The sequence below is a fragment of the Syngnathus scovelli genome, chromosome 20 (genome assembly GCF_024217435.2).
Source record: "Syngnathus scovelli strain Florida chromosome 20, RoL_Ssco_1.2, whole genome shotgun sequence".
Classification (NCBI taxonomy): domain Eukaryota; kingdom Metazoa; phylum Chordata; class Actinopteri; order Syngnathiformes; family Syngnathidae; genus Syngnathus; species Syngnathus scovelli.
In genome coordinates this window covers 4,807,501-4,834,098 of record NC_090866.1, presented here as the reverse complement: position 1 = coordinate 4,834,098, position 26,598 = coordinate 4,807,501, and the positions used below count along the sequence as shown (strand labels likewise).

The following is a 26,598-nucleotide window of genomic DNA, read 5'->3' as shown; positions in this document are numbered from 1 at the left end:
TCTATCATAGACTATGATATGATCTATCAGCTAGATCTATGATAGATTTATCACCCGTGTATGTATGTATGTATGTGTGTGTGTGTGTATTATGTATGTATGTCTGTATTATATATGTACCAACCAAATGCCTCGGACCAAAGCTGGACCAACGACACCCAACCTGATGAAGTCATATTTCGATTGCAATATTTTTTTATCAACAATAGACAGCAAGTAATCAGAAAGTTTACTCTGTTTAGATTCAGTCACATTAATTCCATATTTGTTTGTGCAGCAAAGTCCAACCAGAAGGTCTAATTGTTTAAACTGCCAGTTGTAAACACGATTTGTTAACCCAAAAAGCAGATAGTATAGTATTGTATGGTCATAGTATTAAAAAAAATATCAGTTCATGATTTGATTGTAAACAACAGTAGAGTCATACATTTTCATGAGCTCATAGGTCAAGAAAAGAATAAAAAGCTGGTACAATACTTGATTGCACTGCAACTCAGTGCTACAGATTCATTGATAACATTGCAAACACTGCCAACGATTATTGTAATTGATTTATCTGCTGGTTATTTTGTTGATGAATCATTTAAAAAAAAAAATCATGTTTTAATTTATTCAAACAATAAGTATGTCAACGATTAAAGGATTTTACAAAATAATATGATCATTGAATAGGTGTCAATGTGTTTTATAACTGCATTTTTAAGTTTTCGTCAGTAGTTTCAGTATCAGGGTAAACAGGCTGGCATCGAGACAACACAAGTTCGAGTGTTAGCTAACAATGGAAAAGAGCCTAAGAGTTGTTGTTCTAGTGCAAAGGTTTTGGTTCATCTCCCACCCCGCCAGCGAGACGAAACACTGCAAGGCTCACTTCATGTACCAACGAGTCAGCGCTCTCCTAAAAAAAAGCAAACACACACAAAGGGTGTAAGCAGCAGCATCTAATGCTCAGAAGTTAAGTTGTCCTCACCTGAGTGCCCGCCTCAGCGTAAACCCTGACCACGTCCTCGGTGCCGGACGGCCTCACGAAAGCGCGAGCTTGTCGATACTTTGCCACGGAGGCGTCGATGGCGTCCTGCAGGCCCGCTGGGCTCACCGCACGTCTTTCGGCGTCTGTTGTGTCGATCACCCGCCGGTCCGCTACCTGCCACACGTGCACACACAGGTTCGCAATGACAAGCAGATGGAGGAAAAAGCACCAAGCATGCATAATTGTACTAAGTTCATTTTGTTTTTCCTTATTTAATCACTTCACTGGTTTCTTTTATATCAAACAAATTGTTTTAGGTTATTCACCTGACATGTTTCGGCGGTTTCTGCGGAGTGACACTCTGATGAAGGCGGAAGAAACCGCCGAAACATGTCAGGTGAATAACCTAAAACAATTTGTTTGATATAAAAGAAACCAGTGAAGTGACCAAGCATGCATGTTTGCCTTGCCTTGACTTTAAGCTGCCTGTTGGGCAGGTCGGTGTAGATGGCGTCCCACTGCTGCACAGTCATTCCCTTCAAGGCCAATATGGCCTCGATCAGCAGCATGTCAGAAATGGCGTCGCCGACTGTCTGTGGGAGGAACAGCACACAGCAGTCATGACTCAAGATGATTACGGTGGACTTAGTACCTGGTTAGTGACGTTGATGGTGTGCTGCAAAAGAATGGCCGCTCTCTTCCTCGTGTCATTTGTGTTGACGTCCTCAGCCAATTGCTTGATCTTCTCCTCGGCTGCACGGCTGAATAACACCTGGACAGAGGCAACTTGTTTATAACGTGGCAGTGAGACTCCACTTTTACGTTGATCTGGGAGACTGTTTTCATATCTCATTAAATGCTACTGTTTTGCAAGCGGGCGGGGGGAGACCACGCTAGAATTTAACACTTACCGTCCCGTGGCCGTTAGCTTCAAAGTAAACGCTGGTGTCAAATTCTTGCGCTGCATGATGAAGGTGCTTCACTCCCGTCTTTGTGCACTTCACAATCACCTGAACCAAAGCAAAAACATTTGTTAGCGTGTCCTTTGCGTGAACGTAACAATGTGCGTGCTCACTTTCATGGTGTCCTCCAAGTAGAGCGTAGAGCTGCCATTAGCATACGCCGTTTGCACCACCACTATCTTCAAATTTAGGCCGGCCTATGTGAAACATACATTTTTATCAGCAGTGGTCCACTAGCTGCAAAAAAATAAATAAATCAAACACAGGATGCCTTCCATACCTGCATGAGCAGTTCTTTGAGGAACGTGCTAATGAGCGTCGCTATCTTGTCTCCGTCCAGCAAGTGGAAGCGGTCGTCGGAGTCGGTGTAGTAGTAAACGATGCGGTCGGCGTCTCCGTCAAATGAACAGCAGCGCTCGCCACGCTGGACCTTGATGCCTACCACGGAAACAGAGAAGAAAACTTCTAATAAACATTATAAAACATTACATAAAAACACCGTATTCAAATGAATATACAGATAATAATGTCTTTGACACATTCCTTGCCAATCACAATTGCACCAAATTCAACAGTCGGCGCATCCCACCTGTGGGCAGCTTTTGCTGCACTTTGACAAAGTCGGCCCCGCACTGGTGGTTGAGCTTTCCGTGCCCTTCGTTGAAGAGGGAAATCTGCAGCTCTCTCTTGAGGTGATGCTCCATCTCGCGCAGCTTCAGTGCGCCGATGCCATTGGCGCCGTCCACCGTCAGGTGCTTCTGGTCATCCGTGCGGTTGGGTGTCTACGCAAAAGACACTGCTGATGACCTTTTACTTTATCTACCTGCCTATTTGTAATTGCTATTCCAATTATTTTTTATTTAAACAGCTACCTGCGCACAGACTACAAAGCAAGTAACTTGCATTTTTGGTGAGCTCGATAAATGCCCGGCAGAGTTTAATGTAGTATCCTTCCACCGTGGCTTCGCCGTAGCGCCCCTGCGTGTTGTGACAGCAAACCATGTAGTGGAGCTGTGGCGTGGTTACCAAGCCGTAGTCTTATTGGACAGACGGATGCAAGCAGTTTAAGATTTCACAGCCAAGATATAAATTCCTATACGGCTTTGTGATGCTAACCTTTGCTGCACCCTCCCAATGAGGACACGCCGTCCAGTACCGCTTGAGACAGGTTAAGACTGCTGCTCCTGTGATTTTTTTTTTTTTTTTGTTAACCAACATATAAATCAACAAACACTGAAGCAAATCAATATAAATATTCATAGGCAAATATACTACAAATCAATATAAATATTCATAGACAAATATACTAAATCCTCTGTTAAAACATGTCTAATCTACCAAATTGACCCGTGTTATCAGGCATTCCACTGCACCTGGTGTCTTTGCCCACAAACACCAAGGCTTTCTGACTCTTATCGATGTCTTCCTTTTCCACAATGTCCTCAAGCACCGCAAGCAACTGCTGCTGCTCCGCGTTGGCCAGCCGGGTGGCGTAGTCCTCCCAACCAGTCGTCACCATCTCGCCCATGGGGTCAATCAGCTTCACTCCATTGTCTTCCTGCGGGACTAATAGGAAGTTAGGACAGAGGAAGGTGTCACGTTTAAACTGTGGTGAGGAGCACCTCGGGGTTGTGGGAGGCAGTGACCATGACCCCGATAGCGGCTTTGGTCTGTTTGGATCGCAGTGTGGCCAGCAGACCCATCCGGAACATGACGTGATCAAGACGGCCAGCATTGGTCCTGAAGCCAGCAGTGCCATACTGTAAGATCAAGCCTGGGGGTTTGGGGTGCACCTCAGACAGTTTGGACACTTCCTCCATGTGGGCCATCGCTGAAACAAACATCACAAAGACATCAGTCAGCCAGATGTGAGATTAATTTGACTACAATGATTGGAAGCGTAACTAAAGTACTTCCGGAATGGCAAATGATAAATGAGTCATTTGTAGATTAGTTTAAAAACTGTAAAGACCGTTTGTATTAATAAAAGTATAACGGCGTTAGGGTTAAAATATACTTTAATGTCGACACTGACAGAACTAAAAAAACAACAATACAGGAAAGGCAAAGTTCAAATTCCATGAATACGCCCAACTAAGATTCTCGACCATAATTCATTCAGACAACCAAAACACCAAATTGATGCTAACAAAACTGTCGAGAGTCTGCAAACATGCAAATTCGCTGCACTGAATTGGATAAGACTTACTGTTTGTTGTTTGCAATATTATTTGCAACGAGGACCGGATTTGTGAATCCTTCGGCTCCGTGGCTCAAACTTCCGTGTACGTCAGGACGCTGGGCGTGCCATAAGTTTTCATACATTCAATGCTCACTAGCGCTGTATGCTGGTCAATTGTAGAAAAAATGACAACCATGCTGTTGGACTTTTCCTTACTCTTTCAAGACAACAAACGATATAATCGAGGTGTATTTTAATTATGGTGTCTATTTTAAAACGAAAAAAAAAAAAATCAATGAACCAGTCGTATTTGTGGATACTTCTCGTGCATCGTGCAAACCTATGTGCTAGCAACTTCATTTTCGGACCAGTATGTTGACAATATCTCTGATGTTAGGTTCGATTCAGTTGTGCTGAACCCACGTGATGGTGATTTATTGATCCTTTGTGAGGAAAAATTGCTGCAGATAATAAATGGCCGGATGGATAAGCCTGTTGGCTTGTCACTCGTGTGTCCTCCCCTTTAAGAGACAGGCTGGTTCGTGTGTCAACCACCCATGTCCAAGTACCCTCTGGCGGGTGGGCCATACTGATAGAGAATAAATAAATGAGCGTAAGGGAAGGTGCATAGGGATTTCCGTCCGGCTTCTTTGCTCCTCCTCCACGTCCATTTTTTTTTTTTTTTTTTTGCGCATTCGATGCCACAGAAAAGCGCCGCACATTTTGGACGTTTGGAAGGAATAATCTGGAGCGGATAACGCACCTATGGAGCGTTGATTTCAATCCAAAAAGGAAAGATTGCGCGTGTTGTTTGGAACGATTGCAAGGCTAGGGAAGGGCGCCTTGTTACGTAACCAAGAGACGTCTGAGCTGTCCACGGTGCTGAAAAGCGTACATCGCGTATATTCAAGCCGGCAAAAGCTCTTTTTATCCCTTAAAAAGCTCCGTTCGATGACCCATCAATCATCTTGGGGCTGTTTTTCCATCTATACAGGGAGAAGGTCACAGGCTCGTTTGGAGTACAGCTAGATAATTTTTTTTATTTATTTTTTCTTTTTTATTAAGTATTCCAGATAAGGGGGTCCAAATGTCGGGTCAGACGCTCACGGACCGCATCGCTGCGGCCCAGTACCAGCTGACGGGTTCGGACATGGCCAGGGCCGTGTGTAAGGCTACAACGCACGAAGTGATGGCGCCCAAGAAGAAGCACCTGGAGTGTGAGTATTGCGTGCCCCGTTTAGTCAGTCAGTCAGTCAGTTAGTCAGGCAGGCAGGCCGGGAGGCCGGCCGGAAGGCAGACAGGCAGGCAGGCAGACAGACAGACAGACAGACAGACAGACAGACAGACAGACAGACAGACAGGCGGCAGGCAGACAGGCAGGCAGGCAGGCAGGCAGGCAGGCAGGCAGGCAGGCAGGCAGGCGGGCGGGCGGGCAGGCAGGCAGGCAGGCAGGCAGGCCCTTTTGCTGCATGCACACGCAAATGTGGCGAAGAACCATTTAGGATGATTTAGCAGGCACAATGGCCAAGGCTCAGAGCAACACAACTGCATAAACACACATCATGTCCTTGTCGTCATGGAGACAAATAAAAAGTCAGCATTGCATGCAGGCGGGCATGTTAGCAATTAGCTTGTAGCATCTGCACGAGTTGACTGATTTACGGGTTTAATTTGATGCGAGGCCGAGATTGCAGCTCAATTTAAGACTGTAAAGAACCAATCTGTATTTATTACGTGTATTTTCTCTGCGTATTGTTGTGCTGTATGTAAGTAAGCAAACTATTTCCATAATAATAATAGTAATTTTCACAAAAAAATTGCTTTGTCAGGGAAAGCCCACGAGAACATCTCAAGTTTGTTAAGGGTACTTTTAATGTAAGTTTTAATTTTTTTTAGATTTGTTCCTTCTTACCCTACCCCTTAATATTTTTTTTTTATTAGTCAGGTTGTTATGGATCACACCAGTGGTGGAAAACGTTTTGACCTAATTTATCATGGTCAATTTTTTTTTTTTTCTTCTTTACATCGGCAAAACCTTTGCATGTAAACGCGGCCGTGTCGACTATTTATATCCACTATTGTCATGGAATTGTTGAAAATTGCCCCCCAATTTTGGCCTGGCAGGACAGACATGATGCGTGTGCGTCGAGTTTTTTTGCTCTGATCTTTACTGCCACTTGTGCTCTCGTGTCTTCCATTGTGATCCGCTCCCCTTGTGAATAATTCACTCATCGGCCAATGCTGCCCTGCATTATTTACACTGCAAAAGGCGACAATGTTAGATTGCTTTTCTTGCCACATCTCCAAACTGAACCTAAAAATCACCAGGCTCAGCACCATCACCATCACTACACAATTTCCGTTTGTCTTGCACTGACCGGCGTGATGCTATCTTGCTAATAAGAACTCAGTAAGATCACTTGTTGCCATGACGACACACGCATTCAGATGTACTACATTATTAAGAGAACCCGGAGAGCCAATATAGAGACGTGTTTCTAAATACAGTCTCTATGTTTAAAGATAATGGAGGAACACGTGCAAAGACAGAACAATGTCGAACAGAATTGTGGAGTAGTAGCGTTGATCTCTTTTTCACCGTTATGTTTTTATTTATTTATTTTTTTGGGCTGTGGCTAGAACAGCGCCGTGGTGACGCGCTTGAGTCACTCCCAATTCTTATTTTGGGGACTCATCTCTTGTATGATTGGCTTCTCAATGGAGCGTGCCGGTCTACCCATTGAAGCGGCCTGCCCAACAGGGGAGCTCTCAGATCATTCTTAGAAGCGGCGGATTATCGTAAGAGTCTTTCTATAGCTCAAGTCAATCTTCATTAGCAAGTTTATTATCCGTGTTTGTTTACTACAAGTGACAATTTGGTAAAACGTTTAAGGTGACCGGCGGCGTATGAGCGAGTGTTGAAGGAACACTTGTTATGAGATTACATAAACGGCCATTGCTTGCGCTGGACGGCGGGTGTCAGCCATGTTGCATGTGCAGCATGTCAACAGTGACGACATGGAAATATGCGAGCAGTGACGTGCGGGTGCCCTAAAAAAAAAAACTAATGACAATTTTAGTGGCCACTCTGTCTCCAAACTGTGTTGCCGGTCTGCACTTGAGTGGGCTGATCTATTTTTGAAGAGGCCAAGGTCTGCTCTGTCGAACGGCCTTCGGCCACTTCCATCAACAAAGCCAATACTTGATGCTCGCCTTTTTGCTGACGTCAATGTCACGGCCTTCGAGATCCTCATAACTGTACATATGTACTTGCCGGACACAACATTAGGTACACGTCAAAAGTCACATCATTTGTAATTTTGCTGACTTTGTAGGGAGCACTATCGAGGCATCAAATGAAAATCTTTTCGCCTTTGTAGACCTGGTGTCGGCCACCAACACCACCAACGTGAACATCCCGCAGATGGCCGACACGCTTTTCGAGCGGGCCACCAACGCCAGCTGGGTGGTGGTCTTCAAGGCCCTGGTCACCACCCACCACATGTGTGTGCACGGCAATGAGGTAGGTACACTTTTGTTCGCGTCCTTTACGCAAAACTCTGTGCTGCTTTTGAAATGCTCTCCTTTCCTTTGCAGAGGTTCATCCAGTACTTGGCCTCCAGGACTTCACTCTTTAACCTCAGCAACTTCATCGACAAAACTGGCTCGAATGGTAAAAAGAACATGTTTGGGCAACAGTGAAATACCGTTTATCCAGATTTGTTCTATGCATTATGCGCTGACGCTAAAGTAGCCAAAGGTGTTTTAGCCACGCCCCCAAAAGTCAGGAATAAGAAAACGGTGAAAAACAGTTTTCTTTAGAAACAAGTCATTGAAATTCTCGCCTCTCTTTCGAAGGCTACGACATGTCCACGTTCATCAGACGGTACGGCCGCTACCTGAATGAAAAAGCCTTCGCCTACCGCCAGATGGCTTTCGACTTCACTCGAGTTAAGAAAGGGTACGACGGCGTCGGCGACTGCGCCCACTTTCAATGCGCCGACTTGATTTCAAGTGTGTTTGCCGAGCAGGGCCGAGGGCGTGATGAGGACCATGACCACGGAGAAGCTCTTGAAGGGCATGCCCGTCTTGCAGACTCAGATCGACACGCTTCTGGAGTTTGACGTGAGTTGCTATGATTTCACGTCTTTGGCGGCTTTTAGTCATTATTTTTGTCTTACCCGTTACCGTTTGTCTTAGGTTCATCCTAAGGAGCTGAACAACGGCATCATCAACGCCGCTTTCTTGCTGCTCTTCAAGGACTTGGTCAAGCTCTTTGCATCCTACAACGATGGCATCATCAACATGTTGGGTCCGTTTGGAAACGAGACAAAAACAACCCGAGTGTGTGCAAATTCCACGATTGTGATTTTGTTTTGATACAGAGAAATATTTCAAGATGAAAAAGAGCGACTGTAAGGAAGCGTTGGAGATCTACAAGAGGTTCCTTACCCGGGTGACTAAAATCGGGGAGTTCATGAAGCTGGCGGAGGTATTTGCTAACATGCCACGGGTGAACTATTTGAACACAAATGGTGCAGCAACACGGCTACACTGACGATATAACAAAACTTTTTTTCTTTCTTCAGACCGTTGGAGTTGACAAAAATGACATCCCGGACATTAACTATGTAAGTTACTCTGAAGCGCATGTATGTACACTTGCCACTTCTCACCCGCCACCTTGATCCCCCCCCTCCACTCCCCTCCCCTCCCCTCCCTCCTCTCCCAGTGTCTCCACCCCAACGTGGTGGTGGACCTGGCAGACCCGGACGACGACGACTGTCCGTTTAAACCTCCAGAGGAGGAGCCGGTAACTGTAGCGATGGCCGAGTGCCTGCTCGCAGGATGGCGTGTCAGCATGCTGGGCCTAATTGCGTTTGACACACGAGCCAGACACACACTTTGTGTGTTTATAGTCTTCAAAAAAAACATGTCATGGTAGTTGGACGTTGTTTTCAGCGGCGGGACATTAAAAGCTAATTTCTAATATTTTGTGTTTTGACTGCTGTGTGTGAATGTAGGATTCTTTTTTTGTCCAATCAGATGTGTTGCTATGGCAATCTAATCTCCCCAGAGCCTTCACAATCAGTTATTTCATTTATTTTTTATGTGTCGTTTCCATGCGTTAGGCCCCCAGCAGTATCCTGGACTCTCTGGAAACGCACATGAATGGCCTGGAGGATGTCAAAGGTGGCAAGAAGGGGTAAGTTGCGCTTTCATGTCCGTTCATGAAAATGTCCCAAAAAAGCTTGCAAAATTGTTTTTGAGCCAGGAAGTGTCCATCTATGAAAGAACCAATGAGGCTTGATGGCTGTCTTTAATTTTCCTTTAATCCTTGCTATCTTTTATCCCCCTTTTCGTTCATTTGGGATCACCAGTGAAGGGTGAGCATAAATATTGGCTTTGGGGTTCAGCAACCTCGACCTCTTTGATTGTTACTCTATTTTTTTTTTTTTTTTTTATTCACATGGGAACCAAGCAGGTGATCCCGTGGGAATAGATATGAAATTAGTAGCCCACCTGACAAAACTGTTGGTGTTGTTTTGACCGCATGTGTGAAGTCTACAAGACACACATGCGATAAGAGAGTGCCATATGAATCATAATGCAATGTGGTCTCGCAAGAATTTAGTCAAAAGGTTTAACCTGTTTTCCATTCAATGCACTATATTTATACAAATATTGCACTACATTTATACAAATGTTTTTAATTTTTTTAATGATCCCAATGGGTTGAATTATTCAAAATGTATTCACAATTAAAATTTATGTGAATTATTTTGCATGTTTTTGTATTCTAAATAATATACAGCATATAAAATCTGACTAAATTCTTCCAGACCAGCCTGCAAAATATGAAGAAGTTTATTTATTTGAGCACAAAATCAAATTATTGACATTGGGATGAACCCTTCATATGGTCACGTGATCAAGTTTTGAATTGTAGCATTCATCCCATTTATAATTTTCTTACTGAAGTGCGTTTTTCACACTAAGTGCTTTCCCTTTTTTCATTTGATTCTATTAGGTCTCCGACTAAGGTAAGCCGCACATTTCTACTGATTTCTACTTTTGCTTCATCCTTGTGTCTGACCACAAGCGTGTTTGTGTACGTCGCAGGGTTCTCCCACAAACAACGTGTCTCCGACTTCGACTCCGGCCAAATCATCAAACGCCGTCCCGGCACTGCAGCCTCCACCTGGGGAGAGCACGGCTGCTGCCGCTCCGGCTGCACCCGAGCCAGCGGAAGAGTACGTAGCAGCTTCATTCCTTGAGCTTAATGCTAACACGTAAGGCAAAATGCCATACATGGGCTAGCAGAAATTAGCATAAATGTTACAGTGGTTCTACACCTTCCTACGACTTCTAGTTTTACACACATGGTGCAGCAACACTTACAAACAACGCTCACAGCCACGTACAAAAACATTTCTACTTTTAATCCAGTTCCTTGTTGGACCTGGATCCTCTGTCCTCTTCTGGCCCACCAGCAGCATCCGCAGGCCCCACGTCCTGGGGAGGTAAGATCCCAACATGTCCACTCTGAAAACTAAAAGACTGGATTTAAGGAATGGCAGATCATTAAGTAGTAGTTAAAAGTAGTTAAAAAAGAAAAATTGACGACTCGTGTTGTTCTTTCCACAGACCTTCTCGGATCAGGTGAGTGTTTTCACCCTTATTTTGCACGTGGTGCTTCTGTTTTTCAAGTCGGGGCTTTCCTGGCTGAAACACAATCAAAAGCAACGTTATTTATTCGCAGTAGTTTATTCTATTCATCTCATGATTGTGGCGATATTGATTTAATCGAATAAGCCCCAGGTACCAAAAGCAAGGCCCGCCGCTGTTCAAATGTTCTGCCAATGTTTTTTTTAGTGTGTTCCGGGTCCCGTTCGACTCTCAGTGTGTCTCGCTGACTTCCTTGTTTGTCTCCTCTAACGATCGCTTTTAGCCTCAGTGGTCTTGTTCTTGTGTCTCTTTCTTCCTTCTCCCTACACATCCTCCATCATCTGAATTTGGTTTACAACAACGGGGTCAACTCCTTTGGAAAATTGTTGACTGGAATTTTGCTTTGCTTAATTGGGCTTTATTTGAATTTTCTACCCGCTCAACATGGGGTGGCTTTACTTTATTTGGGGTCTGCAACCCCCACCCCCCTCGCACAACCCCTTCACCCCTTTCCTCAGAAATGGGCGATTCCTTGCTAGCCGAGCCCGCTCTGGCTGAGGAGGCCGCCGCCCCCTCCCCTGCCGCCGCCGACTCCACGCCTGCCCCCACCGTGCCAGAAGCTGGAGTCCCTCTAGCTCCTCACAGTAGCACGGCGGCCGCCACCTCCCCTGGCGCCACCAATATGGATCTGTTAGGAGGTTAGTGGGCTTCCACCGAGCAGGGTTGCCTACTCGACATCCTCTCAGGGAAGCTCATCCCCCCCCCCCCCCCACAAGAACCCGTGCAGTGATGTGATGCCACGCTTAGATGCATGCGCAGACATATTTCAATTACAGCCCGTATTTGTCCTCAACTAGCTTTCTTGTGAGTAAGTAGCTCAAATTCACAGGCTGTAATCTAAAAATCACTTTTCAAACGCTTTTCATAGACACGTACAATGATAGACCTGCTTTTCGCTGCCCGTCCGTCTATCAAACTTGCCCCGTGGCATCACCGCGTGCGGAGCCACTACTGTTTGTCTCATAATGTGAGATTGCCTCCCCGTCTGTGCTCCCAATTGTCTGTCCACCTTTGTGTCCGAGGCCAGAAGCTGCTTTTGTCTTTCCTTCCTCTCTTCTGCATCTCATTTGGTCTTGTTTTCTCTTTTCGTGTGGGGGGATAACCTCAGATGCCTTCGCCACGCCCGCCGCGGCCGCCGCCGCCACCGAGGTCTCCGCCGCGGCAGCTGAGGGCGGAGCCGCAGCGACACCCACCGCCCCTGTCGCCGGAGCTGCAGCCGGTGGGTGACTCAATGTTATGTTTAGGATGATAGATAATTGATTGGCGGATTGGGGTAGGAAGCCTTCTATATGTTATGGTTTGCACGCTAGCAAGAGCCCACAAGGTGTTTCCAAGCAATTGTCCCGAAAGCGTTGAGAGTTAATTTAACAATGCTGCAGTCTGTGCTTCCCTTGTTGCCACGGAGACGGAAGACAATGCACTTCCCACTCTCGTCTTCACACGTCCGTGTAACAAAAGAATACAGGCAGGTGGCAAGTCGGATCTACTTTTGCAGTCTCGTCAAGTGGGGTGTTGCCATTGGTTTTGCTTCATCTCAGATTTTATGACCTCCATTTTGTGTTTTTTTTTTTTTTTACGTCTGACATCACTAAAATCACATCCGCATTTCCACCCCATCACTTCTTACAAGACCCCTTTGCGCCCTCGGACGGGAGCACTACGGCCGCAGCATCTTTGGGTCTCGACCTTTTCGATGTGGGAAACTCGTGTTTTAGCTCAGTGGTGCCCTCCCCTTCCCCATCGTCGATCTTCACCTCCACTTCCAGCACCACCATCACCACGGCGACCGTTTCGGCGCCAATAGCTACCGCCGATCTTTTCAGCGGTAAAATGTCGGACGTGTGCGTGTGTGTGTTACTCGGGTCTTGTAATGCAAGTTGTTGCCTGAATTCGGCGGCGGGCGGTGCAAACACTCACCTAAGTTGACAAGCTAAATTCAGATTCTGATTTGTGCCATGGTATTGTTCATAAATTCGCCACAAGATAGCGCCAATGCACTTGTGGTGGTTGTTCGATAAAATGAAGCTTCTCCAATCAATTCAACATTGTGTCTCAGCATGGTTATTTGTGGTGTTAGTTATTGATAGTTTCTACACTTGTGATGCAATATATTATATTATATTTAATACTAAGAGTCAAGTTTGGAAGGCCCAATTAGCAAATGCACAGTCCATCCACCACTGCAACTGGCTGAATGATGAATGAATGTACGGACTCAAGGAAGAACCCGACTTGCCTACTGTTACGTTTGAGCATTTTGGCTGTGTTTGTAGCCTTCTTTGCACCGACGGCAGACACTCAGGCAGATGCCACGCCCGCAGTTGACTTGTTTTCGGCAGGTACCCCTCCTTTACGCACGTGCCGTCTCCTCTGGTGTGCTCTCACTTCCTGCTTTGCTGTGTTACATGGTGGCCTTGAAAAGATGAATGAATTATTTTTAACGATAGCAGTTTGCTCTTGAGCATGTTCTACAAACTACATAAATACGGTGTGTATCGGGATGATTGTATAATGTGAATGTCATTCCACAACTCCCCCCCCCACCCCCCAGCGGATTTATTCGACTCCTCATCCATCTCACCCATCTGTTCCTCTGCGCCCCCACCCAAAATTGACAGCAGAGACATCCTGAGCCTGTTTTGTGGTGGGTAGCTTCACACGATGGAGATGTCAAACTTAAGAGTGAGGCTCAATGGGTTTCTTCCCCCCCCCCCCGATACATTGTGTGTGTTGCCTATTAATGGCAAAATAGATTTTGAAGCTGGCTTACTCATTTTAAGAATAATTTTGAGTGCCCATCATCGGCCCTGTCTAACACTCATTTGTTGGAAATACATAGTGTGAGTCATGCAGGCTGACATTTCCTCTTCCTCAATGCTGCGATGGATATGACGTTTTGTGTGGCTCTGTTCGGTTGAACCGACAGAGTCCACTGGAGGAGGAGGAGATGCACCAGCAGCCGCTGTTGCCACCCCTGGAGCAGAACTCATCTCAGGTAAAAGAACCGGTGCATCTCATTTCATGGATATATGACACATCGGGGATGGAAAGCTGCATCATTGGGAATTCCTTGCCAATTAATCACCTGGTCACCATGGTAACCAGAACACAAACAAGTGTGTAGCTTCGAGGTCTTTTTTGTCTCACTTCATCACCTCCAGTTTTTCTTACTTTTGGCTCTCCCTCGCCGGCTCTCATTTTGTTCTCTCCCCTGCTTCGCTCATCTCTCCCGCCTGTGACTCTCGGGCTGGCTCATTGCTTGCTTCCTGCCGTATGACTTGGTGAGTTTCTTGCCCTCGCTTCTCTTGACGCGCGGCCGTGCTCGTGCTGCAGAGCCTTGTTGGCCTCCCCCCTGTAAACACACAGGCATACACACAAAAACATAATTAGGAAATAATTATAAAATTAAGGAACACACACGCGCATACAAACTACGCAGACGGAGACAATTAGATACATAATGTACACAGATAGACGGATGCAGCCAGTGTGAATGTATAAATCCTGAAAACATTACAACAATTTGTATAGTCTGTAATGTTTGTTTTGTTTGCTGTAGGCATCCACACATCTTAGTGTGTCACTTCAATTCCCCTTAAAAGCTCTCCTCCCTCTGTCGTCCTGGCAACAGTAATGGGTTGTCATGGCGACACCCGAATCGTACTGTAGCGTGTTGCAAGACTGGCTAATGTCTCTATCTCCCATCACTCCCCCCTGCAATCCTCCCCCCTCCCCTTCCTGTAGCTTTTGGTGGCTTAGGAGATGTAATGAAGCCCACCCTGACCCCCCAGGCGGGTGATGTTGACAACTCCATGGCTAACATGGCGAGTAGTAAGTCATTTTTGAGTCATAGCATTGTCGTATCTCAAGGTTGTGTGTGATGCGTTAAGGACGACAAAAAATATTTTTGCATTACCTCATTGTGTCTTTTGCTCTTTCTTGCTGAGTCAGATCTGACGATGGGATCTCCAGCGGCTCCTCAGGTAGCTCCCCCCAGCTGGGGTGCCCCCATGGTAAATGTTGTCTGTGTCTTACGTGTGAGCATGGCGTGGAGCCGCATGGCGGGACCGAGCCGCGTTGCCTTCATCTGGCTCACCGTCACGCACTAAAGAGAAGCAAACAGAAAAAAACCACCACATGACTTCACAAATCATTTTGAGGATGATTTATGTGCTTGAGTGATGAAATGGCAAATGATGGACAGCTGGTAAAAAAATAAAAGTAAAAATAAAGCAAAAAGGCATGGCATTTGCATGCTAACAAGCTAATGCTAGTAAAGATTAAGAATACTGACACATATTACAGTTTTAAGTTTGTGTTGTGTGTCACTTTTCGTTGCTGTGCGTCTGTCATTGTTTTTGTCTTACATGTAGTGACCCCAACTCCGCCTCCTCTCCCTCCCCTCTACACCTCTAGCCAGCACCCATGGGTGGTCCTCCATTTATGGGGATTCACCCAGGCTACAGCATGGTAAGAGCACAAGTCCAGTCCAGTAATGCTGTTGGACGCTGATTTCCCCCAACCCCCTTTTTAGGTGTCACACACACAGTCAGCCTCTGTTCGAAACAGTAGCTACTATATTTGTTGTCTGCCATTTTGTATTGTTGTTCGAATATGTTCTTGAGTATAGGCTAGCCATGAATGACTTCGCACCAGTTTAAATGCGGCGCCGGTGTCTTAGCGTCGCCTGTTGTGTGTGTGTCTCATTGAAAAGCCCGGGGCACCGGGTGCCGGAGCTCCCATGATGCATTTGGTTAGACCGGGCTTCCCCGCCGCCAACGCCCCGGTAACCCAGTTCCTAGATCCGTCCAGATAAAGTCCGCTTGACGCCATTGCTGATTGTGAGCGGGGCGTATGTGTATGCAGATGTCTCCTGGAATGACCCAGAGCCCCAGAAAGCCTCCCCCGCCCAGGAACGCTCTGGATGACCTTAACATCAAGGACTTCATGTAGGCAGACACATAGGTAAAGGTATACTGTCATCTACACACACCTAGATATGAAATCCAGCTAATTTTTTTAGAGACTATCAAGAGCCAAATATTATTTCTGAACTGTGTTTGAACTTGTCGTTACAGGTGTTTGGCGCTCCGGATGTCTGCACTCCCCCCCCCCCCCCATCTAGAGGCCGCAACCCCTCGAAGACCCCCCCATACCTCCACCCCCATGATGTACTGTTGTAGCACAACTGTAAATGTGAACCCTAGATACAGAACACATAGTTTTACGTGTGTGGGTGTGTGTGGGTGTAAATCAGTGTTAAACTCTACTTAATATATTACAGCGAGGGGGGAGGGGCAAAGAAAAAGAACGACAAAAAAAGAATGCATATGGAAAATTGGAGTTGAATGCAATGGTCTGGTGGTTTCCCTGCGCATCTGGCAGACAAGGAGGGTGTTGTTCAATGTGGACTGTGTTTTGGTGTGTGTATCTTGACTGGCCAACCCGCCTCCTTCATCGTCCCAACTAATACTGAGCTAACTCCCTGTCGTCCCAGCTAATACCAAGCTACGTGTGTGTGTGTGATGGTTGTACCTTCAAGTATGTCAAGCTTCGCCCCTCACGCTCCCTATTGGTCGTGAAAAACATGCAACGTCATCCATGGTTTTATTATTACTTTGGGATTCTACGGAAACGTGCCGAGATCTGTGCACAAATTAACATATGCATTTTAATGATAGATGACTTATTTTCTTTATTTTGAAGACAAAATACCATATATTTTAGTTACATATCTTGGGGGGTACGCATGTAGATGTAAACAAACAACAAAAAACATACCTGTCAGTTTTGTAGAGGCAGTATTCATTTAAAATAATTGCTGGCTGTTTGACGTGACGCCCTCTGCTGGTGTCGAGTGCCTGGGGACGAAATAATATTGAAGTTACTAGCATTTGTGCATGCAATTGGTTGGCATCAGGTACATTGATTGGGAAGCGGCGTGTAAAGCACTCACGTATACGCTAGATGTTGTGTGTTGTTTATTTGCAAAAGTGACTGTAACTTAATCCATTGTGACAATTACATGTTGAAAGAAAAAAATAAAATAAAAGCAAGAATGACATTCACATAGACAATGCGGATAGATTATGTTCAGTATTATGAAGATTGTATTTCTTGGAGGCTGGGGAGAGGGACTTTGAATTGATGATGTTCTGCCCTAATATTTACCCCCCCCCCCCTTCTTTAACCTGCATGCAAGTCCTGCGATGAGATGCAATAAAATACAAGTCACCCAAACGACCCTCACGGCGTGTCACATTATCTGTCAGAATTTCGCGGTCGTAAATGGTTGGACTTTTTAGCAACATTAGAATTTCAAAGTCTTGCAGTGGCTGGGGTCTCCGTGGATCCAGTGGCAGATTTGCGCATATTTGGCGGGGGTGATCCTCACCGCCACGTTGAAGTCCCTCTGCTCACCGTCGTCAACTTCCACCCACTGGTGACCCGAGAACACGCCGATCACTCTCCTCCGCCACTTCCCTTTCCCGCCCCCTTGTCTCACACGGATGTAAACCCCCGCCCCGTCGGCGCCCGGCCGAGAGTCGCTGCGCTGGTACATCAGATCGTCGGACTCCTTCACCACCGAGCAAAAGCGGTAGACCACCTTCTCTCCCCCGCGGGCGGCCAGAGGGCTTTCGTCTTCGTCGTAGCCCGAGAAGTGGATCCGGGTCGGGGGGGAGGTGCGGGGCGCCACGCCGATCTCCATGAACTTCTGCTTGACAGCTCGTTTCAGTTCCAGGAGGGCGTAGTCGTAGTCCGGGGCCACGGAGTTGGTGGAGTTCCTCGAGCGGATCCATCCTTGAGGGATGTGAGTTTGTTTGACTCGTATCCAGCGGAATACGGGCTGCCTTCCGGTGCGACCGATTCCCGCCTGCCAAGTCCTCCTGTCGTCTCTTCCTGCATCAATTCTATTCATCTCTCCATGCGTCATCTCTTCTTTTTGTCTGTTTCTTCTTGCGGCCCTCGGCCTCCCCCTCCTCCTTTTGTTTTTAAGTTGCAGCACTCCTACTTTCAGACTTTTCACGCTCTCCAGATAGTAACTGCCATCATGGATGCAGTTTGCTGCCGTCAGCACGTGCCTGGGGGAAACCAGCACCCCGGAGCAGCCCACGGAGAGGCGCACGGCCGCGGCGAAAGGGTAGTTGGTGGCGTAATGACAGTCGGAGATGACGAAGCGACCGTCGGCACCGTAAACCTGCCGTTTCCCGCGGGTCGGCGACGAAACGCACGGGGCCGCTCCTGTGGCATTCAAACCCTGCAAGGTGACGTCGGTCCGCGTGCACGTTCCGTTGTCGCGCATCGTCTCGTATCCCAGAATCCTCTCTTGCTCGCTCGGGTTTAAGGGCGGGAGGCCACTTTGACACTCGATACCGCAGAGTCTCTGAGCTTTGCCTCCCTTCACATCCCCTTTTGGTCCTCTGAAGAGAGGTTTCTCTTGAAGTTCAGTTTTCCTCTCTGTCAGCACCGGGAGCTTCTGCTCGATCCACTTGTGCGCATCGCTGCTAGCGTCAGCCATGTAGAGCAGCAGACAAAGAAGCTCCAGGAGGCCCATGGCTCTTCAAAACAGAAGATGAAGTTGTCAAGTAATATCAAGATGATTAATTTAACGTTGATGTCAAATGAGCAACAGCAGGAGATGGCGCCAAAAAGAACATTTTGTAACAGCATCTAATCAATTCATCGATTACATTACAAAATGTCCCATTAGAAAACAACATAACTAACATTACTCATTCAGGAATGATCATGCAGGATTCTAAAATAAAATAATAATGATAAAAGCAAAGAAGACAAAGTTAAAACTCACCTGAAATATGACAAAAATGCCCAAAACACTTCCAGTAAAATTCTTCTTCGGATTACAAAGCCGCCCGGTCCAGATGTCCCATCTTTTCCAGAGCCTTCAAATCTTTTGTATGGGGAGCCTGACAGATGTCTACTCTACTCTCCATCCCACTGCGGAGGCGGAGGGGGGTAGGACACCACAAGCAGACAAATGATGATTTTTTTTTTGGGGTGGGGGGCATAGTTATGCCTGTTTGGATGCATTTAGTTGCATGTGTGGGTTTGATTTTATGGCCAACCATTAATTTGAATTCATTCATCAGGGTCTTTGAATCTTTAATAACTTTTATATCTCAAAAATTCCCATTCATGCTTAATAATTAATAATAAGTCAGGTTGGCTGGAGAAAAGATCAACTTAGAGTAAACAATTAAAATAAATTCTAAAATAATTTATTGCACGCTTGGATTTTAATAATATGTTTGAGCTTGATTCATATCTCATTGTAACTTGTGTTTTGCTATCATATCTTGGGATTGATTGTTGTCTCGCTGGGAGAGTTTCACGCACAGGAAACCAAATTAATGAAGACACTGAATAAATGTTTAGGTTGGAGGGCGTCCAGCGGAACAAATGAGAAATGCTTGTTTGGGGAAAAAAGATGCTTTTTAGGTCATATGAACAGTTTACATTGTCCGGCGGTTGTCTACAGCAGTGGTTTTCAAGTGGGGGTACGCGTACCCCTGGGGGTACGTGGAGGTACTCCAGGGGTACGTGAGATTTTACAAAAATATATACCGGTAATAATTTTTTTTTAAAAAAACAGTAAGCCTGATTGTTTTGAGAATTAGTTATAAAAAGTTTGATGAAATACAAATGTATGTTTTATATTCAGTATTCAATTTTAATCCTTAATAAACGGACTCTCCACAAACCAATAGCAGTCACCTGCGGTTGCCTTGATGACGCATTAATAATAACTTTATTATTAAGTTATCAATTTATTTTGTAAACAAGATATTATTTATTTATAATGAAGTTAATTTATTTTTGTGAACACATTTTTAGTTATGTATATTTTTATTTCCTTGTAAGAGATTATTACAAGAAAGATGAATATAAATTAGCTGTGTTCTGCATACAGTATTTGAGTTTTGAAAGGGTTTATGTCATGCGGTCACATTTATTTTCCGGATTTCTGTCTTGTCTGTGTCGTGACTTCACTCCCTGTTTTATTTTGTCATCCCTTCCGTTTCAGTTCGTGGTTCCTTCCTCTGTTTCTGTTGTCTTGTATTCCCTGATCCCGATTGTGTGCACCTGTGTGGTTGACACTAATTGTCAGCACCTGTGTCCCAGCCCTTTTGTGTGTATTTAGTCCGTGTCTTCCCCTTGTCTTGTGCCAGTGTGTCTTGCCTCGTCCTGACCACCAGCGATTCCTTGCCGTACGAATTCCTAGTAAGATTCCTCCTTTCTGTCTCGCCACAGAGCGACGCCTTTTGTTAGTGCCTTGTTCCCCATAGCCCTTTTTGTCTCGCCCGAGTGCGACACTTTTTGTTTGGACTTTTGCCGAGTGTTTCCCTCGCAAGAGGCGCTTTAAGTTGTCTTTTTGGTCATCTTTCTGTTGGAATAAATCTGTGAAAAGAAAGACTCTGCATCCGAGTCCTCCGCCTTGTTCCCTGCCTGACAGTTTATGCCTTCTTGGTGGTCACTGTTTACTGTTTATCGTTTTTGTTTCTATATGCAATGTTTGAAACATAAATGTGTCTGTCAGGTACATTGCTACAAGTTGTTTAACTTTAATAAATCAAACACTAATGGGACAATCCTGTACCTCTTTCTTTTCGACCAGAAATGTGTTGCGCTGGTCAAGGGGTACTTGGCTGAAAAAATATTTCAAAGGGGGTACATCACTGAAAAAAGTTTGAGAACCACTGGTCTACAGTATGCATGCCCTGCGATTGACTGGTGGATTGTATAATTAGTCATTTATAAAAAAAAGGTCCTATGTCAGTACCTTTAAATATCGACCCAACATCTATGCTTACATGACCTACAAAATGGAAGAACCAAAAATGCACTACCATCATTAATTCCTCCATTTATTTATTCCTTATTTATGCAGTTTATGGTGTAAAATAATGAAAAAAAAGCGTTTTTGGCTTGGAACGGATTTAATTTTCTTCTATTATTTGTAATGGGAAAACATGACTCGGAATTCGAACGATTCACTTCTCGAACAGCCTTCTGGAACGGATTGTGGTCGAAAACCGAGGCTCCACTGTACATTGGATGTTGCATTCCACAGTCTAGACAGCAGTTTTGTTAATTAAAAACTAACAATTACAAAAAAAGCAAATGCAGCAAGATGGGGTGAAAACAGCTGCAGCAGAAGGAGAGAGCATGTGGACTTTAGTGTTGGTGACTCAGCCTTCAATTTATTCCCAGCTGCTCCCCTCACGCTCTGGACATGGCTCATCTTCTCTTCTACTCAAATGCAGCACCATAAGAAACACACGTACGCGACATTATCCCGACATACTTTATAAGCAAAGATAAGAGCTTCTGAAGCTTAGTAAAAAAACAAAAACAAAAGAATAGAAAATGACTAAACTGAAAACAAAAATACTACTGAAAGAATAAACAGGCCAAATGATGGATGTTTGTAATTCTTTGCCTGCTGTAGGTCTGTTTAGTGTGCGCACGTGTGTGGTCCATTAGTTCTGCTTACAGACATTCGTGCATTCACTTTGGACTTACGGCGCACAACATTGGGGCAGACCACCGCGCGTGTGACACTTCAACACACGATACGTGGACTGACCAGTATGGAAGTCTGTCCAAGGGAAAGCAGCTGTGTTGTCACAGCCGTTTTTTTGGGAGAGCTCAGGGGCCTGACCTCCAACCGCCAATTCAAAGCTGTCCACTTTATGGCTATATTTTCCTCTGTCTGGCGTAAGTCTTAATATTTCTTTTGAAAGACATCCAAGCCTGATATGAGTCAGGAAGAAGTATGGTTGGGAATTGAGCGGAGAGGTTATCAACATTTTGGACAAAGCGCTGTGCTTCCATCTGTATGAACTTGTGATTACATTCTGGGTATTTCCCTAACAGATGCTTGATGGAAGGCCTTGCTAGCTGAATGCAAACGTAGAACAGACGACGGCTATTTCAAAGCACAAACACCAAACTAGAATTTTCTCTAAACAGGAAAAGAACAGGATTATAAACACGTCACAATTATTAATGACACAAGAGCGAAGAACGTGGCCTGATAAATAATGCGCGAGGACGCAATGGCACAATGCTCGACTGCACTCGCTTGAGTCCAAGTTGTTGCGGCGTGAGCCAATGACAATAATCTTCAAGAACAACTTCTTAAACCGAAGCGGGCATTGCTTTGTTTTCCGACTTTGCGTTGTTTGTGGACAGTAATCATCACGGGCGTCAAAACAAAAATCTATGCGTCTATAAAACACAAAACTAAAATAACACACACGAAAGGAGGTTAAAGGCAAATAGCTGTTGGGGGGTGAAATGACTGAAGGTTTTGTTAGCCTCATGTTCACAATGTTAGGAAAGCTATGAGATAACGTTTTCATATCATAAAAGCAGGGCTGAATTATTTTGAAAATAATGTAATGGCGATTTTTTGCCCCCTCAATATGATTTAATGTGATTTTTCTTCAAGGTCCTCTTATTTATTTGTATTTGTTAACAGATTAGCATTAAGCATGGGATTCTAATTTTAAATTCAGGAGTCGAATAAACCCTTTTATTTTACATCTATTTTTTATTCTTTTACTGTATTTTATAACTACTTTTGCTGACACAGCTCAGCTGTACAAGAAAGTACTCTAATGTGGAAAAAGGACTCAAAAGTGGCAAGAAATGGGATGGTGAAACAGCGTCACCTAGAGAGATTCAAACAGACACGCGCGGACTTCCGGCAGATGGCGCTGCAACTCTTTCAGGCGGTTGGATTGAGGCCTTGTGTCCAGACAGATGCAATTATTCTTGGAGCAAGGACTGAATTATATCAGAGTATGTTTGTGACACTTTTAGGGGATTATTAAAAGCTTTATTTTGGCATGCAGGGAAAACTGTGTGCGCGGGAGTAGTCTCCTGCGTACGCGCACGATTTATTAAGTCGGTAATCGATCCCGGTGCAGAAAGATTTGCTAAGATTTCCTGTTTTGCTCAGGGAACGTCTTCTCGTTTGACAAAGATACACAAATGTTTGGAGTCAAAACGTTTCAGTGTGGAGTGAGGGAAAATGCAGCCAGTTGAGTTCCTGCTGACATTGCCGTGTTCTCCCTGTTCCACTTCTGAACTCAAAGGTGTGAAAAGGAGCCATCTTAGTGGATGGCGTCTTTTTAGAGTTGAGCGGGCGTATCAGCGAATCTCATTAGTGGCCTTGCAAGAGTTTAGTGGGGGCTTATAAACGCGCTCTTCAAGGTGGACTTTGGTCAGCAGAGGCCTCCATGCAAGCCTCGGGGTTCAAATGGATGGGGGCTTTGCACGTCTGGACGAGTATGTGCAGGCTTTACGTCACAGATGACAAGATTACAGGATGGCAGGTGGAGACTGGAAACAAAAAGACGCGCATAGAAAGAATCCTCTAGTGATATCTTGACTTAAGAATGCAACAACTTTGAGCCACTAAAGGAACCAATCAATTTTGATTCACGAATGTCCAGCTAGCATAATGCTAATATATGTGCCATTAACAGGCTAATGTATAGCATAAATACTCATGGTGTTATAACCCCACAAGCATTGGGCAGTAGAACACAAACGGCACAGCAACACATGTAGACACTCATTCAATTGTGTTTATGATTCAGAACACAGCCTAACATTTATAGGACTTATATGGTCATTTTAATCTTTGTCTTTTTGTTGAAAAGTTTTAGTGGGATACTTTCGCTCTCGACTAATGACAAAAGAGTAAAAATAGGAGGGAACGCAGAAGAGGGTTGAAGGCACATTCTGCTAACGGGCTCACTGTAATCTCTTAATTAACTTCCACATGGAATTGCGGATACATAAGTATATGGTTGGAGAATGGGAAAGGTGGCTTTGGATGCTGTGATCATTAAAAGTGAATTCTGTATGACTGTTTATTTTACAATTCCCCCAAAAAATATTCGGTTTTACAAACCGCCGATGACTAAAGCGCCTTACGAAAATGACGCAAGCAGTCAGTCAATCACAAAACGTGAACGGCGGGCCCCGGTCCTGGCCTTTTGGCAGGCCGCCGACAGGCCCTGTCAGAAATCCCCACATCAATCCGCTGATGTCGTCAGACAACGTAGAGCAAGCCAGTGTCATCCACTTGATGGGTCAGAGGGCAGGTAAGTCACTGTTTTGCGGTAAGTCTGACATTGAGCCTGCTGATGAATGGGGGAAAGTGGGAGAGTGTGGCCGGGCCGTCTCGCCTCTGCAAAGTCACCCTGAAACATTTTCTGTATTAACGTTTAAGCTTAAGCACACCGAAATGCAACTAACAATAATGGGCTGTACTTGAATTAGAGTATTCCCCCCGCTTTATCACAGTTCTTGATGCAATCGATTTTGAAAGGTTTTTGCATTATCCATCCAAAGTCAGAATTTGGGTTATTCTTTGTGTAGTATAACAAAATATGCTTCGGGACAGACAAAAAAACTTTGACGAAAAAAAATGCTGTTATTCAGTGTAATTAAGTAATTGCAATTATGAAAGGAGAAGGTGCAGGTACACACACATGCTTTTGTCTGCACATGAGAGTCTGAATGTGTGTGACCGCACACACACCTGGTAATCTGCAGTAAGCTGGTTTATGGGCTTGTCTGCCATGACGCAAGTATGTTGGCTGACAGATTTTCCCTGACAATGAAAGGCACAGCGGCCCGCGAGCCTGCACGGTCGACTTCCTAATAAATAGGGACGCAGTGGACCACAGTTTGCCAATAACATTTTTCAAGTAAGAGTAAACATTTCTGGAGTTACAGAAGTGATGACCATTTAGTTGCATACAAAGGATGTAAAACTCAAGTCTGAAAGGGTGTAAAGAACATTCCCTGAGAGGGCAGCGAGACATTCTCAAGGCCCGCCCGCACACCGCTCAAAGTGCTCAACTATCATCCTGCAACTATGACCCATCTGGTTAAGAGGTTCAATTTACAATACGAATATGTTTTTTTTTCTGCACCACAGAAAATACATTGACTATAAAAATGTAATGAAAACTTCAGAATTTGATTTGTGTTTGTCACTCCCATTTAACCCGAGTTTGAAAGCAATTGGTTAATTATGAACACAAAGTTCACAAAAAGAGGGTGTACAAACTTGTGCAACCCTATTATCTCAATTTTAATTTAATTTAAATGCACTTCCGCGTAGTAGCGAGACTTGTGGAGAGACTTTTTTTTGCCGATGTAAAATATGACTCAGTAAAGGTTAAGTAACTCTTCTCGAGTCTTCTGGGTTTCTCCAGTCCCGCCTCCGCTTCCCCAGCCTTAAAGTGCCGCCTGTCAATCAACGCGAGCCCCACCCCCCTGACAGTCAGACGGGAAGCTGGCCACAGGCTCGCCCCCTTGCAGCTGTGCAACTTCAAACTCGATGACATCACGCGCTGTTGGCGACGGAGAAACGGAGCAAAATGTGACTGCGAAGACGACATACGGCGCTGATCGAAGGTGCGGAGAAGAGAGAAGGCTGCAAAATCCTTTTCACGTACTTTGAGTAGCGTGTGTCTAACTGCGCGGAAAGCGGGCTGCTTCTTTGGGACAACATGGATGGGTCAGTGGATTAAGACTGGGAGCAAAAGTGAAATTCTGCAAACATAAGACGTTTTTTGGCACTTTACGACGTGTGCGTTTAAGGCCGCCAAAACTTTGAAGCGTTAACGGAACGTGATGGACAAGTCGGGGGCCTGAAAAAAACTGTTTCTGCGGACCCTGTTTGCGAAGCGGTGCGCGGTGACCAATAAGCCTCAGGTTGAGGCGTCTGCTGAATTTAGTTAGGTAGGACAACCACGTTCGATTTGCGCACAAGAGAGACTGATTACAGTGCGCCAAAGTTGCCCCGGCAACTCTTGCGGGACTTTGAGGGGAAAAAAAGTTTTGACAAGGACGATGGGTGACAACAAGGACGGCGGGGAGAGCGTCAGCTTGAGCGTGCTCGATTGGGAGCAAGTGCAGCGTTTGGATGCCATCCTGGCCGGCTCCATCCCAATCCACGGTCGGTGGAACTTCCCTACGCTGGAGGTAAAGCCCCGCGACATAGTCAAGGCGGTCCGCAGCCGCATGGAGCAAACGCACATCTGCGTCCGGGAGGTGCGGCTCAACGGCTCGGCGGCCAGCTACGTGCTGCACGAGGACAGCGGCCTTGGATGGAATGACCTGGACCTCATCTTCTGCGCCGAGCTCAAGGGGGAGAAAGACTTCCAGATCGTGAAAGATTTAGTGCTTGACTGCCTGCTGGACTTATTGCCCGAAGAAGTCAATAAAGAGAGGATCACGCCCTTGACGCTAAAGGTAAATTCAAGAATGGTGTCAGTGCACATAACTGTTGGGGGGGGTGTAAGTCATTGGATGAGGGTCGCATTCTTATGTTTCAAAATACTAGTTTTCTGCACACTCACAAAGAGTTCAACTGTTCTGGTAGGTTTTTTTTCCGGCCATTTGAAGACCAGTCCGTCTTGCTACTCTACTCCATAGTTCAGACATAAGAAGATGGAAGATTGTTGTCACATGCACTAATGCACTTGCCAGAAATTCCTGCAGCACCTTCATTGTTGCTGTAGGCCACTTGATGGCCAGTTTTTCTGTCGCAACACTTCATTCCATGGTATATTTAATACCTTGGAAATTATTTTCGACCCTTTTCCTCACTGATAGTATTGAACAGTGAGATGCTGTGGAAAGCTAACTTTGGACTATGTTGTGTGCTTAAAGATGTGACTAGCAAAATGTCAGGGACAGGTAAC

General features: G+C 45.3%; 4 protein-coding genes and 1 long non-coding RNA gene across 21 annotated transcripts in view; 2 read left to right on the top strand and 3 right to left on the bottom strand.

Moving 5' to 3' along the window:
• Positions 1-212: 212 nt before the first annotated feature.
• On the bottom strand, positions 213-4,275 carry pgm3 (phosphoglucomutase 3). Of its 2 annotated transcripts, XM_049756670.1 has the most exons (13): positions 4,139-4,275; positions 3,552-3,760; positions 3,303-3,487; positions 3,046-3,113; positions 2,833-2,966; positions 2,519-2,711; positions 2,210-2,367; positions 2,043-2,126; positions 1,879-1,977; positions 1,620-1,739; positions 1,438-1,560; positions 968-1,141; positions 213-895 (listed from the first exon to the last, which is right to left on the bottom strand). In XM_049756670.1, exons 2-13 carry the CDS (start codon positions 3,756-3,758, stop codon positions 806-808), a joined length of 1,635 nt encoding a protein of 544 aa, XP_049612627.1. In that variant the 5' UTR covers positions 3,759-3,760; positions 4,139-4,275; the 3' UTR covers positions 213-805. The 2 variants fall into 2 exon arrangements, with proteins under 2 accessions (XP_049612627.1, XP_049612628.1); XM_049756671.1 differs by lacking the exon at positions 4,139-4,275 and having other exon boundaries at positions 3,303-3,495; positions 3,552-3,701.
• Positions 4,276-4,674: 399 nt separating this feature from the next.
• LOC125990042 (clathrin coat assembly protein AP180) overlaps positions 4,675-26,598 on the top strand; it is a 128,289-nt gene continuing 106,365 nt past the window's right edge. Inside the window, exons 1-23 of one of the 15 annotated variants that reach the window (XM_049756669.2) lie at positions 4,675-5,328; positions 7,492-7,634; positions 7,709-7,784; positions 7,970-8,072; positions 8,143-8,236; positions 8,312-8,423; positions 8,497-8,603; positions 8,701-8,742; positions 9,244-9,317; positions 10,143-10,155; positions 10,235-10,365; positions 10,562-10,635; positions 10,760-10,774; positions 11,299-11,478; positions 11,949-12,059; positions 13,392-13,484; positions 13,767-13,835; positions 14,585-14,671; positions 14,792-14,853; positions 15,257-15,310; positions 15,555-15,626; positions 15,707-15,805; positions 15,919-16,908. In XM_049756669.2, coding sequence (XP_049612626.1) covers positions 5,199-5,328; positions 7,492-7,634; positions 7,709-7,784; positions 7,970-8,072; positions 8,143-8,236; positions 8,312-8,423; positions 8,497-8,603; positions 8,701-8,742; positions 9,244-9,317; positions 10,143-10,155; positions 10,235-10,365; positions 10,562-10,635; positions 10,760-10,774; positions 11,299-11,478; positions 11,949-12,059; positions 13,392-13,484; positions 13,767-13,835; positions 14,585-14,671; positions 14,792-14,853; positions 15,257-15,310; positions 15,555-15,626; positions 15,707-15,793 — 1,929 coding nt within the window. In that variant the 5' untranslated portion in view covers positions 4,675-5,198 and the 3' untranslated portion in view covers positions 15,794-15,805; positions 15,919-16,908. Of the gene's footprint in view, positions 5,329-7,491; positions 7,635-7,708; positions 7,785-7,969; positions 8,073-8,142; positions 8,237-8,311; positions 8,424-8,496; positions 8,604-8,700; positions 8,743-9,243; positions 9,318-10,142; positions 10,156-10,234; positions 10,366-10,561; positions 10,636-10,759; positions 10,775-11,298; positions 11,479-11,948; positions 12,060-13,391; positions 13,485-13,766; positions 13,836-14,584; positions 14,672-14,791; positions 14,854-15,256; positions 15,311-15,554; positions 15,627-15,706; positions 15,806-15,918; positions 16,909-26,598 lie in introns of those variants that run through there. The other 14 variants (XM_049756651.2, XM_049756650.2, XM_049756656.2 and 11 more) reach the window with 14 other exon arrangements.
• On the bottom strand, positions 10,534-11,990 carry LOC125990068 (uncharacterized). 2 transcript variants are annotated; one of them, XR_007488803.1, is made up of 3 exons: positions 11,850-11,990; positions 10,762-10,837; positions 10,534-10,664 (listed from the first exon to the last, which is right to left on the bottom strand). It is a non-coding gene; the product is annotated as an uncharacterized lncRNA (long non-coding RNA). The 2 variants fall into 2 exon arrangements; XR_007488802.2 differs by having other exon boundaries at positions 11,717-11,949.
• Positions 15,974-18,955, bottom strand: LOC125990047 (inactive serine protease 35-like). Its single transcript, XM_049756675.2, has 2 exons — positions 18,651-18,955; positions 15,974-18,399 (listed from the first exon to the last, which is right to left on the bottom strand). The coding sequence occupies exon 2, from the start codon at positions 18,393-18,395 to the stop codon at positions 17,151-17,153; it is 1,245 nt and encodes a 414-aa protein (XP_049612632.1). The 5' UTR covers positions 18,396-18,399; positions 18,651-18,955; the 3' UTR covers positions 15,974-17,150.
• Positions 25,163-26,598, top strand: part of LOC125990051 (terminal nucleotidyltransferase 5A) — a 3,691-nt gene continuing 2,255 nt past the window's right edge. Inside the window, exon 1 of the mRNA XM_049756681.2 lies at positions 25,163-26,146. Coding sequence (XP_049612638.1) covers positions 25,745-26,146 — 402 coding nt within the window. The 5' untranslated portion in view covers positions 25,163-25,744. The remainder of the gene's footprint in view (positions 26,147-26,598) is intronic.

Coding starts and splice junctions, on each gene's coding strand:
- pgm3 (XM_049756670.1), bottom strand. CDS start 3,758: ATGGCCCACATGGAGGAAGTGTCCAAACTGTCTGAGGTGCACCCCAAA. Junction 3,114..3,302: donor TTTGTGGGCAAAGACACCAG/GTGCAGTGGAAT, acceptor AAAAAATCACAG/GAGCAGCAGTCTTAACCTGT. Junction 2,712..2,832: donor TTATCGAGCTCACCAAAAAT/GCAAGTTACTTG, acceptor TCTTTTGCGTAG/ACACCCAACCGCACGGATGA.
- LOC125990047 (XM_049756675.2), bottom strand. CDS start 18,395: ATGGGCCTCCTGGAGCTTCTTTGTCTGCTGCTCTACATGGCTGACGCT.